The sequence below is a fragment of the Nicotiana sylvestris genome, chromosome 11 (assembly GCF_000393655.2).
Source record: "Nicotiana sylvestris chromosome 11, ASM39365v2, whole genome shotgun sequence".
Lineage (NCBI taxonomy): Eukaryota > Viridiplantae > Streptophyta > Magnoliopsida > Solanales > Solanaceae > Nicotiana > Nicotiana sylvestris.
The window spans coordinates 94,553,080-94,573,939 of NC_091067.1; the positions used below are offsets into that span (position 1 = coordinate 94,553,080).

The 20,860-nt window shown below is 38.6% G+C and overlaps 2 protein-coding genes across 2 annotated transcripts; both read left to right on the forward strand.

The window, feature by feature from the left end:
- Positions 1-4,937: 4,937 nt before the first annotated feature.
- LOC104216407 (F-box protein At1g70590) lies at positions 4,938-10,434 on the forward strand. Its single transcript, XM_009766435.2, has 4 exons — positions 4,938-5,609; positions 6,612-6,745; positions 9,493-9,675; positions 9,998-10,434. The coding sequence occupies exons 1-4, from the start codon at positions 5,078-5,080 to the stop codon at positions 10,163-10,165; spliced, it is 1,017 nt and encodes a 338-aa protein (XP_009764737.1). The 5' UTR covers positions 4,938-5,077; the 3' UTR covers positions 10,166-10,434.
- A 523-nt stretch (positions 10,435-10,957) lies between these two features.
- Positions 10,958-20,755, forward strand: LOC104216415 (protein DETOXIFICATION 30-like). The gene is made up of 6 exons (XM_070162675.1): positions 10,958-11,590; positions 11,707-12,248; positions 12,916-13,002; positions 13,360-13,416; positions 19,768-19,854; positions 20,551-20,755. The coding sequence occupies exons 1-5, from the start codon at positions 11,504-11,506 to the stop codon at positions 19,817-19,819; spliced, it is 825 nt and encodes a 274-aa protein (XP_070018776.1). The 5' UTR covers positions 10,958-11,503; the 3' UTR covers positions 19,820-19,854; positions 20,551-20,755.
- The last annotated feature ends 105 nt before the right edge of the window (positions 20,756-20,860 follow it).

Here is a 20,860-nt window from a genome sequence, read left to right on the forward strand (position 1 = left end):
CCCAGCTGAGTTCTTGCATGCGTTATTGCCCAGTCTTCACTATTGGAGAAAATCAAGGCTCGACAGTTTGATGATCCGCATTTGATGGTTCTCAGAGAGACGGTACTACAGGGTAGTGCCAAGGAGGTTTCTATCAGCGATGATGGTGTTCTATGACTCAAGGGTCATCTATGTGTTCCTAATGTCGATGGTTTGAGGGAGAGGATTCTAGAGGAGGCACAGAGTTTATGAGCATCAGAGGCCAGGTGGCCTACTCCGGCAGATGACTATACCGAAATGAAAATGGGAGCGCATTAATATTGACTTCGTAGTTGGGTTGGCGCGGACCTTGCGAAAGCTTGATTCAGTTTGGGTCATTGTCGACAGGTTGACCAAGTCGGCCCACTTTATTCCGGTTGTGATTACATATACTTCAGAGAGGTTGGCCCAGATTTATATTCAGGAGATAGTTCGGTTGCATGGTGTGCCTGTTTCCATCATATCAGATAGAGGCCCCCAGTTTACTTCACATTTTTGGAGAGCAGTACAAGGCAAGTTGGGGACCCGTGTAGAGCTCAGCACAGTATTTCATCCACAGACCGACGGGCAGTCAGAGTGGACAGTTCAGATCTTAGAGGACATGCTCAGAGCATGTGTGATTGTATTTGGAGGGCAGTGGGATCAATTCTTACCTTTGGCAGAGTTTGCTTACAACAATAGTTATCAGTCCAGCATCGAGATGGCTCCATTTGAGGCTTTATATAGTCGGTGATGTCGTTCTCCCATTGGGTGGTTTGAGCTTGGCGAGGCCAAGTTATATGGTACTGATTTGGTGAAGAATGCCTTGGAAAAGGTAAAGTTGATTCAGGAGTGACTTCCATAGCACAATCCAGATAGAAGAGTTACGCAGATTAGAAGACGCATGATTTATCATTTATGGTGGGCGAGAAGGTTCTATTGAAAGTCTCGCCAATAAAGGAGATCATGAGGTTCGGGAAGAAGGGCAAGTTGAGCCCAAGGTTTATAGGCCCATTTGAGGTATTAATATGAGTTGGAGAGGTTGCTTATGAGCTTGCTTTACCTCCCAGTCTATGGGATTTCATCCAGTTCTCCACGTGTCTATGCTTCGGAGGTATCATGTCGACTTGTCACATGTGTTAGACTTCAGCATGATTCAGTTAGATGAGAGCATGGGTTATGAGGAGGAGCCAGTTGCCATTATTAATGGGCAGGTTCACCAGTTGAGATCCAAGAGGATTTTCGCAATAAAGGTTCAGTGGAAGGGCCAACCAATCGAGGAGGCGACCTGGGAGTCCGAAAGGACAAGCGGAGAAGATATCCGCACTTATTCAACACTCCATGTATGATTCTAAACCCGTTCGAGGATGAACGTTTGTTTAAGAGGTGGAGAATATAACGACCCGATCGGTCATTTTTGCTTTCTAGAACCTCGTTCCTCTAAATAAGACTCCTCGTACGTGCTTTTACTGTTTTATGACTTGCAGGGATGGTTAGTTCGGTATTTGGAAGGGCTTGGGTTGAAATCGGAACACTTGGTTCCTTAAGGTTGGCTTAAAATATTAAGTTTGATTTCGGCCAATATTTTGAGTAAACGACCTCGAAATTGGGATTTGATGGTTTAATAGGTTCGTACGATGATTTCAGACTTAGGCGTATGCTCAAATCGGATTTTGGATGACCCGGAAGCGTTTCGGCGCCTAATAGCAAAATTGGCATTTTGGGTGAATTTCATAAGTTTGGATTTAAGTGGATTTTTTGCATTATAGACGTCCGTTTAGGATTCGGAGCCTGGGAATAGCTCCGTATGGTGATTATGGACTTAGGAGCATGTCCGGAAGTGGATTTGGAGGTCCCTAGGCCGTTTCGAGGTCATTTGGCGAAAGTTTGAAATTTAAAGTTTTTGGAAAGTTTGACCGAGGGTGGACTTTTTGATATCGAATTCGTATTCTAGTTTCGAAAATTGGAGTAGCTCCGTAATGTGATTTAAAACTTGCACGCAAAATTTGGCATCATTCCGAGTTGATTTGATAGGAATCGGACGTGCGGAAGTATTTTAAAAGTTTTTGCATTCATGAGTTAATCCATGCGTCTTGGCATCCGATTCGTGGTTTTTGATGTTATTTCAGTGTTTCGACCGTGCGAGCGAGTCCGTATGATATTTTTAGACTGGTGTAGATATTTGGTGTGGAGCCCAGAGGGCTCGGGTGAGTTTCGAACATGATTGGAAGGTTGAGAAAACTTCGATTTTATGGTGTTTCTTTGCTGGTGTTGCAGGTATCGCAAATGCGAGAATTTGTTTCCATTTGCAAGGAAGGCTTCGCAATTGCGAAGAAGCCTGAGCTGGAAAGTGTTCGCATTTGTGACTCTTTGGTCGCATCTGTGACCTTGATAGTGTTCGCATTTGCAACTCTTTGGTCGCATTTACGACTTCTGCAGTGAGAGCCCAGGTTCGCATTTGCGAACCAGGTGTTGTGAATGCGACATCTGCGACCTGTGCACAACTTTATTAAGTGCGGGACTTAGGCTTTAGCTCATTTTCTTTCATCTCTTGGGCAATTTTTTGGAGCTCTTGAAAGAGGATTTTCACCTAGCACTTTGAGGTAAGTAATTTCTACACAACATAAGTTAAATGTATAGATTATGGGTAGATTAACATATAAAATTTGGTGAAATTAAGGGTTAGATGAAAAATCTAGGTTTTGGATTAAAATGGGACTTGACCTCGAAAATGGTTATGGAATTTGGTGAAAATCATATATTTGACTTCATGAGGTTATGGGTAACAATTTCCTTCGAAAATTTCCGGAATTCGGGCACGTGGACCCGGGGTGAATTTTGGGAGTTGTTCAATTGGGGTTGGGTAATCACTTTAATAATTAGGATATGAACTTTTGAGCATATATAAATTGACTATTTTATATAATATTTGACTAGTTTCGAGTCGTTTGGCACCAAATTAAGGGTCTGAGCGCAATCTTGGATGAGAAAGTAGGCTTTGAGACAAGGTAAGTCTTTTTTCTAACCTTGTAAGAGGGAATTAACCCCATAGATAAATTTGACTAATATGTGCTCCTATTTGTGGGGGCTACATATGCACAAGGTGACGAGAGTCCGTACGTAGCTACTAATTATGTTATTGTCCGGGTGGTCTAGGACCCATATCATGCTATACTTGCAAATGTTCGTACTTTACCGGTTAACTTAATTGCTTAAGTCACATGAAATTTGATAAAAGAAACGTAAAAGGTTAAATTTCACTTATTTGAAGTTGTGAATGTGACACTACTGTTGTTGAGAATTTGTGTTTCTTTAAAGTATTTTCTTTTGTGAAGTGGGCCAAACGGCTCGGTAGCAGATAGATGCATCTATGGTTCGTGCCGTTAGACCCCCTGTAGCGTACAGTTTAAATATTTTTATGTTGGATCGAGCCGTACGACCTCGGCATAATTGTGTATATTGAATCTTTGGAACTAATTATAAATGATATTGCTTCATTGACTTGATATATAAATTGTTAAATGATGGAAATAAACTTGAAATTTATTATTAGTGAGAGGATAAGTTATTGTTTCCTGTTATGGAGTTTTCAACTATATTTATGTAATCCATGTTTAGTTATAATTCTTGACATTTTATTATTATCCCATAGTAAGTGTCAAAGTCGACCCATCATCACTACTTCTTCGAGGTTAGACGAATACTTATTGGGTACATGTTGTTTATGTACTCACGCTATACTTCTACACTTAACGTGCAGGATCTGAGGCAAGTGCATCTGGATATCAGTCCGACGTGCACACTTGATCACTCCTACGAGACTACACGGTGAGCTGCCTTTCGAGCCCGTCCTGCAGCAGCTGGAGTCTTCCTTTTGCATATTTTTCTATCTATTTCATTTCAGACAGTAGAATGGTAATCTTTTATATATTCTATTAGTAGCCCATATACTTGTGACACCAGGTCTTGACATACACTAGTAGACTTGTGGTTTTGGTTTATTTCTATGGCTATGATTGCACTCAGCTGCTTTCGTTTCAATTATCTTAAATCTGTTATTCATTAAATCTTTTAGATTAAGGAAAGTTATTTACTTAGAAAACCTATTAAAAAGGGAAATCAAAAGATTGTTCATTGTTGGCTTGCCTAGCAACGGTACTAGGCGCCATCACGGTCTATAATAGAATTGGGTCGTGACAACATGGTATCAGAGCACTAGGTTCACATAGGTCTCACAAGTTATGGGCAAGCCTAATGGAGTCAAGCGGATTGGTGCGGAGACGTCCGTACTTATCTTTGAGAGGTTATAGGGTGTTAGGAAACTACTCTTTGTTCATCTCTTATCATGCAGTTGATGGTGTACTAAGTTTCTTCTCTTATTCTCTCACAGATGGTGAGAACGCACACAGGGGACGTTCCAGACCTGGGAGGGGATACTTCCCCTATTGCTAGAGGCAGAGGCAGAGGCCGGGGGAGGGCACCTGCCCGTAGGGGACGTGGACGTCCTAGAGTTGCCCCAGTTGTACAATCAACGGATCCAGTAGAGGATCTTATTATTGAGGAGCAGGGCGAGGTGCCTGCAGCAGAGCCAGCCCCAGTCGATTTCATGTCAGCACCAGGCTTTTAGGAGATTATGGGTCGTATGCTACAGTTCATGAATTCCATGACCCAGGCTGGTTGATTTCCACCGGACCCATCCACATCTCAGGCGGGAGGGGTGCACAGACCGTTATTGCTCAAGCTCCTAGCATGCAGATGCTGTAATATGGACAATTATTATTATTATTATTATTGTTATTATTATTGCTGTTGTTGTTGTTGTTATTATTATTTTTATTATTCACATTTACATATTCATAAACCAAAAAAAAAAAAACCGACCACAGGATATCCAAATAACAAACAGCAAAAGAAAAAAAAACAATCCCCAGTCGGTCAATTCACGACTCCTCCGATGTTACGCGTGAACGATGCGGTTCAAGCGACATACAAAAAGAGCACACAGCTGCTCCTGCTCCTGCTCCTGCTCCACTGCCTACCGTTCACCTCCGCTCCTACTCCAGTCCTAAACCCCAATTGAATGAAACAGAGAACATGGCCGTCCAAATCGGACGGTCAACCTCGTTTCACCGCTTTCCCTTTCGCCAAAAAACAGACTCGTCCCACCAAAAATCGCTCCATTTTTCATTTCCAAGTCAGTCCAAGTTCATCATCATCGTCCAAGCCTAATCAATACCATCACGACTTTTCTCAACTTCCATACGATGTTCTCTTGAAAATTGCGGCCAATTTTACGCTGCCGAACTTACGTGCAGCTTCACTAGTGTGCAAATCTTGGTGTGATGCACTTCGACCTTTAAGAGAAGCTATGCTTTTTCTGAGATGGGGCAAGAGATTTAAGCATGGCCGTGGAGGGGTTAAACCCAACTTAACTAAAGCGCTTGATTCTTTCCTTAAAGGCGCCGCGCGTGGGTCCACACTAGCTATGGTCGATGCTGGCTTGGTTTATTGGGAGATGGGGAGAAGAGAAGAAGGGATTGCTTTGTATAGAAAGGCTGCTGAACTTGGTGACCCTGCTGCTCAATGCAATTTGGGGATTTCCCTCTTACAAGGTATTGAGATTGTTGCATTACTTTATTGAGATTGGGTGAATATTGCTTGTTTATTATTGTAGTTGTTAGTAGTTAAGTGGGATTTGAACTTCATGGGTTAGTGAGTTCGAAATACTACCACCGCCCATTTGATTTATTGCGTTTGAAATCTATTATTTATACTTATTTAGTGGATCTTTTAACACAAACATAGTCGAGGACAAAGTTACTGGATTTGGATGAACCCATGACTTGTATGCTGTGTCTTCCCCAGGTTAAGTGGAAGAACTAGCTTGCAATGTTGATAGTATCATATTTTCTGGATTCTTCATCTATGATCACTGAGTTATTTACATTCAATTTAAGTCTAGGTCCTAGGAATTCTGAAGCATTGAGAATAATGTAAGCTTGTGGTTCAGAAGGTGAAAGTGTGTTAGCAAACTTTTATATTATGCTTAATTGATATTTGTATCAAACTAAGCTGAATAAATGAATGTTAGCAACTTTAATCGCGTGAGCTAATTACTAAAATGTGTTTGATACAGGAATTGAAAGGTTTAGTCAAAATATTAATTTTCATTGATGTTATTATTCTTTTTGTTCTTCTTGTTGGCGGTATTGTAAATAAATTGTTTTCTAGAACCTTGTTGCCTCGCGTTCAATTGTTGACATGGCTCCTACCAAAATTGATAAAAATTTATACATTGGGACTTTCCAAAACATAAATGTTACCATGGCTCCAAAAAAAAAAGAGATATACATAGTCAACATGGCTCCAGTGAAGTCACTGATCTCAGTTGTTAACTTGCTCCTACGTTGTACATGTGAGCGTTATTAAAGAGCGTCACGCAGAAAATTTGCCTTTGATATGCACTTTGTAGAGTTTTAGGTTAAGCTTTCTGACTGAAAATGGTTAAAGTTTCATTTTCCATTGACAACATTTACCTTTAATTTTCATTAGTGCGTAACTAGTTTACTATTTCATTGTGTTTTTGATCTCTTCTTAGTTCTTACTCTATGTAGATAATCCTTCGGATCATGAGGAAGCTGTTAAATGGCTGTTTAAAGCCTCCGTTGCTGGCCATGTTCGAGCTCAATACCAACTAGCACTTTCTTTACATAAAGGTCATGGCCTGAATAGTAATCTCCAGGAACCGGTATGAGATTTTACCTGCTTTAAGTTATTTACTTTATATTTAAAAAAAGCTTTCACAGGATTACTGGAATTTCCCATGTCAATTGTAAATTATATCTCCTTGTTGTTTTATAAATTACAACATGCAATAGGAGATTTTGCAACCTCTATCTAAGAAGAAAATTATTTTAGATTAATCTGCTTAAACACCTATAAAAAAAAATCACGATTAACATCTATTTTAACAAATTCCTCTTGTACCTACCTAGTTTCTAAAAGGCGTTGAAGGAGGATTTCGATTAACAGAAGTAGTAGTAGAAGATGATAAGTTCGATAGTGTTTTGTTCATCTTAACAAGTGTCTTTGGACAGAACAGGACGTATAGTCCTTAAATATTCAATTACATACATAGAAAGAAGTGGGGAAAAGGTCCTTGAGTCCATTTTTTTGTTTTTTTGAACTGGACAGGCCTATTATGAAGAATATTGAGGGATACTTCTCATGGTAGGACTGGAAAAGATACTTATGTCAAAAACATATACTGCTAGGCATTTGAATGGTGCTTTAGTTTTCTTGTAGGTATGCAGAGAACATATGCCTGCTGCTCCATTTTCAGTTGAATTAATATATTTCAAAATTTAGGTCCAGATGCTCTAGTTTCTGAAGTTGATGGACCTGTTGTTTGTAACAGAATTCATTATTTTAAAATTGTGAAGAGGCAAGTATATTTCAAGATTTAGTATAAGATAATTTTAGAGTTGTTGCTTGTTAGAATAATTAACTAGTATTAGTACCCACGCAGATGCGAGGACACTAATCATGCCAAATATTTAAGTTATTTGGATTGTATTTAAATAATCTTAAAATTTACACTTTCTCAGTAAATATAGATAATCATTGGATATTAACTACATGGAAAAAATTAACTATTTCTTCTATTTTTCTTTTTTGATACCATTCTTGCCAGTGTCATTGGATCCTAAAAATAGTCAGGAAGCAAAATAATAACTCATATTTATGGCAAAATAATCAAATGTTGAGACAATGAATGATTCTTTGGATAAGACTTAACTCTTTTACCACTACTTGAGCTCTTATTTGGCTATCTAAAAATATAAAAAATTCTTTAGCTAGTGAATTTTTTTTTACTCCATTTTGATATTTGACATTAATCATGTTAAATATATGAGTTATTTGAATTATATGTAAATAACCTTAATATTTTAACCATCTAAATAATTATAGATAATCGTCAGATATTAATTAAGAAACACTACATGAAAAAAGACTAACATTTTCTCAATTCTCGTAGTGATGATTTTATTTTTTCACTATTCTCATAGGTGTCATTGGAACCTAAAAATAGCCACAAAGTGAAATAATAACTCATATTTATGGCAAAGCACAAAGGTTGACACGATATAAACGATTCTTTGATTACGACGTGACTCTTATACTGCTACTTGCACTCTTATTTGATATGATTTTATCTTTCAAACAATATTTCTATTTTGAAATTTCAATTTCTAAAATTTTATATATATTATAATAATGATTATCTTTATAATGATGCAAGTGAAGATATTATCCTTAATTTAAAATTCACTTTAATCGGCTATTTAAAAATTTAAATGATTCTTTGGCCGAATTTATTTCAGTATGACTCCACTTTAAATTTATCGATATCTCTAGCCCTAGAAATTGAATTTTCAATACCCTATATATACAAAAAAAATTATTCTTTGAATCATTAAATGTTAAATTAGTTGATTATTATTATTATAAAACATTGCATATATTGTCTTAAAATTGTCAAGTTGTTTATTTTTCGACTCCATACTTGGCTTAACCTCAATGCAAACTACTCAAATTGCATTCCAATTCAAATTCAAATATCATATCAGTTTGTTAGTAATAGTGATATTTTAAAAACGACACATAATGTAAATTAAAAAAAATATTCTAAGATATCCTTATCTTATCATCTATGTATTTGAGTTGAAAAAAAATACTTGAAATCGATGAGATTAACTTTTAAAATTTTTATACTCAACAAAGATGAAACATAAGAAGAAATTTGTTGTCATCTTTTATTTCTCGTTTTTAGATTTGTCTAACATTTTTTTCAATATTTATTTTCTTTTATCTTATTTTTCATGTCATTATTTCTTTTGTTACAAAAAATTAATTTATTTCACTTAAAAAGGATGAGTTTTAATAAATTTTTTCTACATATGAACTTTAATTATATTTTTAGTCTTTGGTTGAAATTATTTCATATTTCTTTTGGCTTTATCTAATCAGCCTAAATAGGTGCTCATCCGGCCACTTAAATTAAAAAATTGAATGATGTGTAATTTATATATAATACATATATAATATGTGTATAATCGTATGTTGTCGGTATATCATCTATTTATATTAGCTATAAAAAGTAAACAATAAATATGGTCGGATATTATGTAAATAATCTATTATGTATATATAGATTATTGGAGAAGTGATTGCTGATCCTATCCAGACTTGAAGAATTCGCAAAAGTTTTATCTTCAAATGAAAGGGGGTGGTTTGAATTTGGATAGGGATGTTAAATTCAAAAGTTAAGTGCACCATTATGGCACGTAAGTTTTCAACTCTCTGTATAAATTGCAGATATAGGTCTTGAGAATTGTATGGTGCATACAATCTTGTTCTTTTTTCAGCTTCCTGTATACATTACAGATGTAGTTCTAATGAGACCTTCACTTAAAGGATTCTATCATTGCATAGGCGAAGTGGTATTTGAGGGCAGCAGAAGGTGGATATGTCCGTGCTATGTATAACACTGCATTATGCTACTCGGTTGGAGAAGGTTTAATGCAGTCTCACAAATTAGCAAGGAAATGGATGAAGAGAGCAGCTGATCGAGGTCATAGCAAAGCCCAGCTTGAGCATGGGCTTAGTCTGTTTTCTGTAAGTAGTGCCTAAATATTCCTCCTCCCCTTCTCTCTTGCAACAATATCCATATCTAAGTTTAAAGAAGCATATAATTCCATGCATCTGTGTGGTGCATACAAAAAAAGGAGACCCCCCCCCCCCCCTTAAACTAAAAATAGTCGGCAGAGTAAAATATATGTATAATTCATGTTATAATATGTGTATTATTGTTTATAATTGTATACATGCTAGGAAAAGTAAAAAGTGAATCCGGCCTACTATTTGTGTAAAGATCCCTTCCTTTTTTTCTCCTCGTCAGCTTGTGAACTTTTAATAACTCATGCTGCACATTCAACAGGAAGGGGAAATGATGAAAGCTGTGGTGTACTTGGAACTTGCCAGCCGTGCTGGCCAGGCAGCAGCTGATCCCGTGAAGAACGTTATATTTCAACAGATGTCCAATTCTTCTCGTGATCGAGTTGTGCTTCTTGCCAATAATTGGCGTGCTTTACCTTCATCCCACTGATACGCTGCTATTGTCAGCTTCCTACAGCCTAATCAATGTCTCACTAAACTTCTTGAAGTTTAAGTGTAATACTATAAGATTTTTTTCCCGCATTTGCATGTTCCTTAGTTCGTTGTGTGAGACTGCAATAACTAATACTATAAGAGGGTTTGAGCCAATGCATCCCTATTAACAATGGCTTAGAGTTAAATAGATATTGATGTCGCTTGTAGAAAACGCCATAGTTGTTAACTCAACACGACATAAGCTCGTAATTTCTTACGTGGTTGTATGACTGCTACATCATCAAGACCGCTGTGCTTTCGATGTGGCTGTGTGGTTGCTTGCTACATCATCAAGTTTGTCGCCCTCTTAAGTTTCTTGCGGCACAACATGCCACGTGGGCCGATCGTCGTTTGTATATATTTATATTCATGTTTCATCCTGTATAAATGTCGTCGAATGTTATTTTCGACGTGACAATTATGGAAATAGATAGAGCTAAAGGATAACATTTTTACTGAGAATATGATTTGTCAAATATTAGTCAACGAGACAAATAGAACTCTGGAAACATTTTCCTCTTATCAAATAAACTGGTATACTAGCAAATGCCCCTCACGTAATAATATTAGTATGATGAGATCACTTGTAAAATTCCTTAAATATTTAAAGCATCGTGCAAAAGTTAACGGAATATTTTTTGCCAGAGGAAGATTTTAAAATAAAAGATGTCGTGAACATGATTAGATGATGAATAAGAAACGGAGCAAAACTTGTAGCTATCTCAGATTCCCTCCACCAAGCCTTGCTCAGGGCATCAATGGAGGAAGCGAATGTGTCACTTTTGACATCAAGTAATTCTGATGCAGATGACATCGAATTACCTAACCATGGGCGCAGAATCCTTTACCTGCACATCATGGTGCAAGCTTTGTGGGGATGATGCCTAGTGACATGGAGTATGAGAATCCTCTCGGGAACTTGCTAACTGAAGTTAATGATGTTGAAATTGGAGAAGGCTCTGCTAATTCTGATGAGCAAATTTGTGGCTAAATGTCAAGCCTAGCAATTGAAAAGTCATTCCCTCCTCAGTAGGAAGGAATCTTGGTAGCTTGTTTTGATGTTTTTTCTATTATCTAGGTTATTTCAGGGTTGTGATCCAGATTTTATTTGTTTTATTTAGTCAAACCCTTCTATCCCTCCATTCTGTTTGTGTGAGTCTTGTCTTTCTGTTCTGTTGCTATTTTCATTAGCCGGATCCGTGAGTTTTCGAGGGAGACCAAGAAGCTGTGGTACCTTGCTGCTCCAGCAGTTTTTACTTTGGTTTGCCAGTATTCAATTAGTGGCATTACTCAAATGTTCGCTGGCCATGTCGGAACCGTCCAACTCGCTGCCATCTCCGTTCAAAACTCTGTTATTGCCGGTTTTGCCTTTGGAGTCATGGTATGATCATTTATCCCACATCCCTCTAGCTAACTGTTTATATATAGTATATGCCGTGCGATGGAGTGATATATATATATTGATGATGACATTAACAATTTTGTGACAATGTACAGTTTGGGATGGGAAGTGCATTAGAGACGCTTTGTGGGCAAGCATATGGAGCAAAACAGCTCGAAATGCTGGGGATTTACATGCAGAGATCTTGGATTATTGTAGGTACCACAGCCCTGGTGCTAATGTTTCCTTACATATTCGCCACGCCTCTCCTAAAACTCATCGGTCAAGATCCTGAGATATCAAAATGGGCAGGGAAGTTCGCAGTTTGGATGATTCCGCAGCTCTTTGCCAATGCAATCAACTTTCCCATCAGGAAGTTTTTGCAAGCTCAGAGCAAGGTCGTGGTGATGGCCGCTATAGCAGGGGTTACAGTAGTTGGGCATACTTTGTTTAGCTGGCTGTTGATGCTCAAGATGGGATGGGGACTGGCGGGTGCTGCATTGGCGCTGAATGCATCCTCGTGGTTCATGGTGGTGGCCAATCTCGCGTATATATTTAGTGGGACATGTGGTCGAGCTTGGTCTGGTTTTTCTTGCAAGGCTTTTCAAAATCTATGGGGATTTGTCCAATTGTCTTTTGCATCTGCAGTCATGATCTGGTAAGCTTCTTTGATAATTGAAGCCTTTTTTAAGTTATTCATCTTTGTGATCTTTCCGAAGGGGAGCCTTAGCATAGCGGATAAAGTTGTTGCCATGTGACCAAAAAGTCACGAGTTTGAGCCGTGGAAACAGCCTCTTACAGAAATGTATGGTACGGTTGCGTATAGTAGATCCTTGTGGTCCGACCCTTCCCCAGACCCCGCGCATAGTGAGAGCTTAGTACACCGGGTTGCCCTTTTTTTTATCTTTGTGATCTTTTCCGGTGCATGCTCTAGTCAAGGCATCCATGATCCCAATCATGCAACCCTGAGAATTGTTTAAGTAACACGAGATCAGGTTGTTTAATAGTTCAAACAACCACGAAGTTATTTTAGACAACCTGAGATTGTTACGACCATCTCAGCTGGAGCTCAGGCTGAACTTCGTTCATTTGAAATGTGTACCAAGTGAGTCAGGTTCCCTATCTGGTTCTTTACAGTAAGTTTGTTAGATCATCAAAACATAAGAAACATAAGGCAAAGACATTGAAAACTCATCATAAATAATCTTATACCTGCACATTCTCCTTCATCAGCACTTCACTCTTCCTATTTTTGTATTGCTTCGTTATGATTAGGCTTCAAATCAAGTGGCTTAGATGTTAACTAATTTTCAAGATTTGTGCAGCTTAGAGATGTGGTATTACATGGCGCTGATTCTCTTTACTGGGTATCTCAAGAATGCGGAAATAGCTGTCGATGCAATTGCTATATGGTGAGAGATCACATCAAAATGCCTTTATTAGATGGCCACATGGAGCTTAAACGTCATTTAAAAATGTCATTTCCTTTTGGACTATAATGATCCGTGTTTAATCTCCTATTGATTATTCACTAAAGTATGATTAATTAAACTTTTTGTTCCAAAAGGAATTTTTTAGAACATAAGAATCAGTATTCTAAGTGTTTCTGATTAGCTACTCCAAAAAGGGTAGCAGAACATATTGCTAATTTGGTAAACTTGTACAGTTCCGACAAAAAGTACATTCATATACGAAAACAAAATGTCCAGCACGTGCATGCAGAAGGCGTTCGCTCTCTTTCTGATTCACCCAGTTATATTCTATTGCAGCTCGAACATTTGTGCGTGGACATTCATGGTGTCTTTTGGATTGAATGTGGCAGTAAGGTATGATATCATTTAGATTTTAAATATTCGTTATATCCCACAACTCTCAGATCAATAAGTACAATATGAAAGGAAGGACGTTCATATGGCAGCATAAGGGTATCAAATGAACTAGGGGCAGGGCATCCAAGAACCGCGAAAATGTCAATGATAGTAGCCTCGTTCACTTCTCTTCTGCTCGGTATGTTCCTGGCACTGGTTCTGCTTGTTTTTCGAAGCAAGTTTCCCCCGTTATTTACAAACAGTAAGGAAGTCCAGACGGTTGTACATGAACTTACACCTTTGTTAGCCGTCACCGTGTTCATAAACAGTCTTCAACCTACTCTTTCTGGTATATTCACTGCCTCTTTAAAATCTTGGTGCTGATTTTAATTTGTTGCTCAATTCCTGGACTCATTAGGAGTAGTGATGGTTTTTGACTGGGTAGAATTATTGAAATTGCAGGAGTGGCCATTGGAGCAGGATGGCAAGCTTATGTTGCATATGTGAACATAGCATGCTACTATTTATTTGGCCTTCCTATTGGTTGTTGGGAATAAACCCTTTACCAAAATAATATTCACGGTAATAAAGCGGAATAATAATGTAGCACCGAGATACGGTAATTAACAAGAATAAAAGAGTAACAATGACACCAAGATTTTTACGTGGAAAACCCTTTTGAATAAGGGAAAAAACCACGACCCCGAGAGGAGCAACTGATATCACTATAGTAAGGAATTTTACACTTTGTAGGTCGGAGATAAATACTCCAAAGACCACTACAACACTCAAAAGAAATAACCCTCTTTTGATATTCCCACCTCACTACAATATCGCTCACTCTCTATTTTCCTCACAGACTATTTTCTTATACCTTGTCTGTGAAACCTCACTCTTTCTTTCTCTCTTTGTTGGTGTGAAGAAATGAGAGTTGAAGCTCTCCTTTTATAGCCAAAGTTTCACCCTCTAAAGCCTACAATATTTGACAATTTACACACACTTTTCACAATTCAACAAAGTTGGCTACCAAACCAAAGAAATTCAACAAGGTTGGCTACCAAACCAAACTAATTCAACAAGGTTGGCTACCAACCAAACCAAGTCAACAAGGTTGGCTACCAAACCAAAGAAAACTCTTATTAGGCACATGCCTAATACTTCTTCAATGAGATGGACATCATCAATCTCCCCCTCCAGTCTCATTCATCCAGAGGAGGTAGCACTGTCTTCTAGTTTGAGTGCATGCCGACAAGTTCTTTGCATAGCTCGAACTTGTTCCTTGGTACCACCTTGGTCAGCATATCTGCGGGATTCTCATTTGTAGAAATCTTCAAGACTTTTAGAGATTCATCATCTACCATTTCTCGAATCCAATGATATCTCACATCAATGTGTTTGGTCCTTGCATGGTACATAGAGTTCTTGCTAAGGTCTATTGCACTTTGACTGTCACAATAGACGACATACTCCTTCTGATGCAATCCAAGCTCTTGAAGGAATCGCTTGAGCCATATCATCTCCTTGCCAGTTTCTGTAGCGGCAATGTACTCTGCTTCAGTTGTTGAAAGTGCAACGCACTTCTGCAACTTAGACTGCCATGATATAGCTCCCCCTGAAAATGTAAACAAATATCCAGTAGTGGATTTTCTGTTGTCAATGTCACCCGCCATATCAGCATCTGTATAGCCCTTCAAGATTGGATCAGATCCTCCAAAGCACAAACAATCTCCCGTGGTACCTCTCAGGTACCTGAGTATCCACTTGACTGCTTCCCAATGTTCCTTTCCAGGATTTTCAAGAAACCTGCTGACAACACCAACTGCGTGAGCAATATCAGGTCTAGTACATACCATTGCATACATCAAGCTTCCGACTGCTGAAGAATAAGGAACTTTAGCCATGTTCCCTTTCTCCTCCACTGTTGTAGGACACATCTTCTTACTCAACTTTAGATGACCAGCAAGAGGTGTGCTGACTGGCTTAGCATTCTTCATGTTGAAGCGTTCTAGTACACGTTCAATGTACTTCTCCTGAGATAGCCACAACTTTCTACTTGTTCTCTCTCGAACTATCTTCATCCCTAGAATTTGTTGTGCTGGGCCCAAGTCCTTCATATCAAATGACTTGGACAGATCTCCTTTCAACTTTGCTATCAACCCCTTGTCTTTTCCTACAATTAACATGTCATCCACATACAACAACAATATAATAAAGTTATTCTCAGAAAATCTTTTGAAGTATACACATGGATCAGAATAGGTCTTTAGGTATGTTTGACTTTTCATGAATGAGTCAAACTTCATGTACCACTGCCTTGGTGCCTGCTTCAATCCATAAAGACTCTTATTCAATTTGCACACCATGTGTTTCTTTCCAGCTACTTCAAATCCTTCTGGCTGCTCCATATAAATCTCCTCTTCCAAATCTCCATGAAGAAATGCAGTTTTCACATCCAACTGCTCCACTTCAAGATCTAGGCTAGCTGCTAAGCTCAAAATTGTTCGAATAGAAGTCATTTTGACAACAGGTGAGAAAATTTCGTCAAAATCAATACCTTTCTTTTGTTCGAAGCCTTTAACCACCAATCGAGCTTTGTATCTGACCAGCTTGCCATTTCCATCTTTCTTGAGTTTAAAGACCCATTTGCATTTGAGTGGTCTTTTACCCTTTGGAAGTTCAACCAGCTTGTATGTGCCATTTTTCTGTAGAGATTCCATCTCTTCTTGCATAGCTTTCATCCACTGGTTCTTTTCTGGATGGGACAACACCTCCTTAAGACTTTCTGGCTCCCCCTCATCACTGATGAGGACATACTCTGTGGAAGGGTACCTGCATGACTCTACCCTTGGCCTCTCTGATCTCCTCAGAGGTTGAGGTTGTTCTTCTCCCTGAGTGGGGTGCTCCACTTCCTCGACACCTTCATCAAGTTGCTCCCCCTGCTCAATAACCTCACCAGGTTGCTCCACCTGCTCGGCAACCTCGTCGGTTGTACTTTCTGCACTTGTGGGATTGTTAGAAGTAGAAGGAATAGTAACAAAGTTAGGAATTATACCATTCTTCGCCTTTTCTAACATATCAGCAGCAGTTCCAACTTCACTTTCTCGGAAGACTTACATCTCTGCTTCTGATGACCTTCTTCTTTACAGGATCCCACAGTCTGTACCCGAACTCTTCATCTCCATATCCGATAAATATGCAGGGAACAGATTTATCATCCAGCTTTGTTCTCTGCTCTTTTGGTACATGTGCAAAAGCTCTGCAACCGAACACCTTCAGATGCGAGTAGGACACCTCCTTGTTGGTCCAAACTCTCTCTGGGATTTCAAACGCCAACGGAACTGATGGACTCCTATTGATCAGGTAACAGGCTGTCTGAACTGCTTCACCCCAGAATGACTTAGGCAGTTTAGCCATTCTGAGCATGCTTCTCACCTTCTCCACAATGGTGTGGTTCATCCTCTCGGCTACACCATTGTGTTGTGGGGTTCCAGGAACTGTCTTTTCATGTCTGATCCCATGACTTGAACAATACTCTTCAAATTCCCTTGAAGTGTACTCACCTCCATTGTCACTTCGGAGGCGCTTTAGCTTTCGACCCGTCTCCCTTTCTACTAGAGCATGAAATTTCTGGAAAACTTGAAACACCTGATCTTTGGTTTTCAAAATATAAACCCATAATTTTCGTGAAGCATCATCAATAAAAGTAACAAAATATTTGTTACCGCCCATTGATTCAATTTCCATTGGGCCGCAAACATCAGAATATACTAAATCAAGTATATTCAATTTTCTTTCAGACGATGTCTGAAATGAGACTCTATGCTGCTTACCAAATAAACAGTAGTCACAAGGTTTTACAGTTGTACCTTTGGCATAAGAAATGAGTGATTTCTTGGCAAGAATCTGCAATCCCTTCTCGCTCATATGACCCATTCTTTTGTGCCATAAATCTACAGAAATCTCATCTTGTGCCGCGTTCAATTCACCTTGGCATATTTCTGCATTTGTCCTGTACAACGTGCCACGAGCAACTCCCTTTGCAATCACCAATGATCCCTTAGTGAGTCTCCACTTTTGATTTGCAAAATAACTCTCGTATCCATCTCGGTCTAAAGCAATTCCCGAGATCAAGTTCATCCGCAAATCAGGTACATGCCGCACATCCTTTAGAACCAATGTGCATCCGACATTTGTCTTGATACAAATGTCACCAATCCCCGCAATCTTTGAGTAACTTGTGTTACCCATTTTCACTGTGCCGAAATCACCTGCTACATATCTGCAAAAAAGATCTCTTACCGGTGTGGCATGGTGAGATGCCGCTGTGTCAACCACCCATTCCGACTCTGGACCTGACAGGTGCATGCATTCCTCTTCCTCATTTATAAAGAGGACAACATTATCATTATTTTGCACCATGGCGGCTGTGTTGTCGTCATTCTTCTGGCCACTGGTTTCACCTTTGCCCTTCCTTGGATTTGGGCAATCTCTTTTGAAGTGACCTGGTTGATTACAGTTGTAGCAATTTCTGACTCTTGATTTGGATCGGTTCTTTGACTTCCCACGAGCTCCGGATCTACCATAGTTGTTCGAACTCCTTTGATAACTCCTGCCTCTACCTTCTGTGATGAGAGTCTGTCCTTGATTTTCAGGCTTCTTTCTCATCTTCTCATTGAGTAGAAGAGCCGATGTGACATCTTTCAACTCAATAGTAGTCTTACCGTGCAGGATGGTTGTTGCCAAATTATCGTACGAAGATGGCAACGAGTTCAATAGCAAGATGGCTTTATCTTCTTCCTCGATTTTCACTCCGAGGTTGGCAAGCTGTGTGATTAGTCCGTTAAACACATTTAAATGTGACAAAAAATTCGTACCTTCACTCATGTGTAGGGCGTATAACTGCTTCTTCAGGTACAATTTATTTGTCAGCGTTTTGGACATGTATAGGCTTTCCAACCTTGTCCAAATTCCACGTGCAGTGTCTTCATCAATGATGTTATTTACCACATCATCTGATAAGTGCAACCTGATTGCACTAGCAGCTCTTTCATCCAAGTCAGCCCAATCCTCAGCTTTCATGGTATCAGGCTTTTTGGAATCAACATCTAGAACCTTGTGTAATCCTTGTTGGATGAGCAGATCTCTCATCCTTCTTTGCCATGTTGAGAAACCGTTATCTCCGTTGAATTTTGCTACCTCGTACTTTACTCCGGACATTTTTATTTTTCACCAAGTATAGTACTACCGACAGTGAATAGTATTTCAGTGAACGAGCAGAACCTGTGCTCTGATACCAGTTGTTGGGAATAAACCCCTTACCAAAATAATATTCACGGTAATAAAGCGGAATAATAATGTAGCACCGAGATACGGTAATTAACAAGAATAAAAGAGTAACAATGACACCAAGATTTTTACGTGGAAAACCCTTCTGAATAAGGGAAAAAACCACGACCCCGAGAGGAGCAACTGATATCACTATAGTAAGGAATTTTACACTTTGTAGGTCGGAGATAAATACTCCAAAGACCACTACAACACTCAAAAGAAATAACCCTCTTTTGATATTCCCACCTCACTACAATATCGCTCACTCTCTATTTTCCTCACAGACTATTTTCTTATACCTTGTCTGTGAAACCTCACTCTTTCTTTCTCTCTTTGTTGGTGTGAAGAAATGAGAGTTGAAGCTCTCCTTTTATAGCCAAAGCTTCACCCTCTAAAGCCTACAATATTTGACAATTTACACACATTTTTCACAATTCAACAAAGTTGGCTACCAAACCAAAGAAATTCAACAAGGTTGGCTATCAAACCAAACTAATTCAACAAGGTTGGCTACCAACCAAACCAAGTCAACAAGGTTGGCTACCAAACCAAAGAAAACTCTTATTAGGCACATGTCTAATACTTCTTCAATGAGATGGACATCATCATTGGTCTCATCCTTGGCTTCCTCTTCAACATGGGCGTCAATGTAAGATTTTGTTTCCTTTGTTCCAGTTTATGCGACGCTATTTCCTTCTTATTTAAAAAAAAAGAATGATATTTTCTTATAGTTAGTTATTTAATCCTTAATGACATGGTTCTATAGCTATACAAATATCTTGGTATGTTTAAGATCATAAGTTCCAGAGTCTTTTTTTCTTTTTTTCTTAAACTTCGTGGCAGTCAAACAAATTCACATAAATGAATCTTATTTCATTTATTTTCTTTGCTTCTATATTCTTCACCTTTTTCTCGTGTAAGATTCTCATATAGTGGTCTAACCTTTCTATACCAGAAAAAGAAATCCTTTTGGTATTGAGTTTCAAGACAGCAACAAGTACAAAAGCTTCAGTGACACTGCTATTGTGCTGTATTTTGTAGGGCATTTGGTTTGGAATGCTGGGAGGTACCAGTCTTCAGACTGCTGTCCTAATCGCGATGGTCCTCAGAACAAACTGGAATAAGGAGGTACTCCATTATTATTGTAAAAATAGCACGGGCTAGCTAGTTTTCGGGCTGCTCATTCAAAAATAGTCGGCGTTTGCAAAGTCATTGAAAAATAACCACTATTTTGCTGCACGGAAAGTTCCAGCATAATATACTGGAGATTGGTGTCCCTGTGTATGAACTTGCAGCATATTATGCTGGAACTTTCCGCGTATTGTTGTTCCAGCATAATATGCTGGAACTCCATACTGGAGTATATTTTCAGATTTTGAACAGTATTTTCGTTCAGATTTATCTTTACATGAAAAGTGACTAAATTTCGATTACTTTTGAAGTTGTGGCTATTTTTGAATGACCACTTGTAAATCTGGTTATTTTTTAATTTCTCCCATTATTGTCTGCTCAAAGGCGCACACACACTTCAGAATATTGCTTTCTCAAAGCAGTGGCGGAGCCACATAGCTCCAAGGGCTTCGTCAAAAAATACACTGTTGAATCCATTTGATTTCCTCGTGTATTTATTTCTTTAAGTTTTAGTGAAAATACTAACTCCACTACTTTCTCAAAGAGGATGATCAAAACTTTTTGCATAAACTATTAGATTCCAATACTTAGTAATAACCTCAATTCAAGCTTGTAGAAATTAAATGAACCCATATAACACATCCAGCAAAATTGATACTAATTAAGACATTGAATTCGTCTGTCAAATTACAGGCTTCCCTTGCTGGAGACAGGATAAAACAATGGGGAGGAGACTCGTTGGCTAAAGCAATTGATGCAAGTTAATCCTTGTTAGTACCATGTTGCAGCTTAATGTTAACGCCTGGTTATGTCCTATTTTAATTTCTTTCAATATTGGCCATTTCTAAGTTAACTGTAAAGCCTATTTCGATTTGGTTTTATTTTTGGGATAATTACATTTTTGGCCGTCCAAAAAAAATAGCATGCAAATATATATGTTTTGTATATTAAGTATAAATATACATAATTATTGTATATATTTTGTATATTTGAACTAACGCCT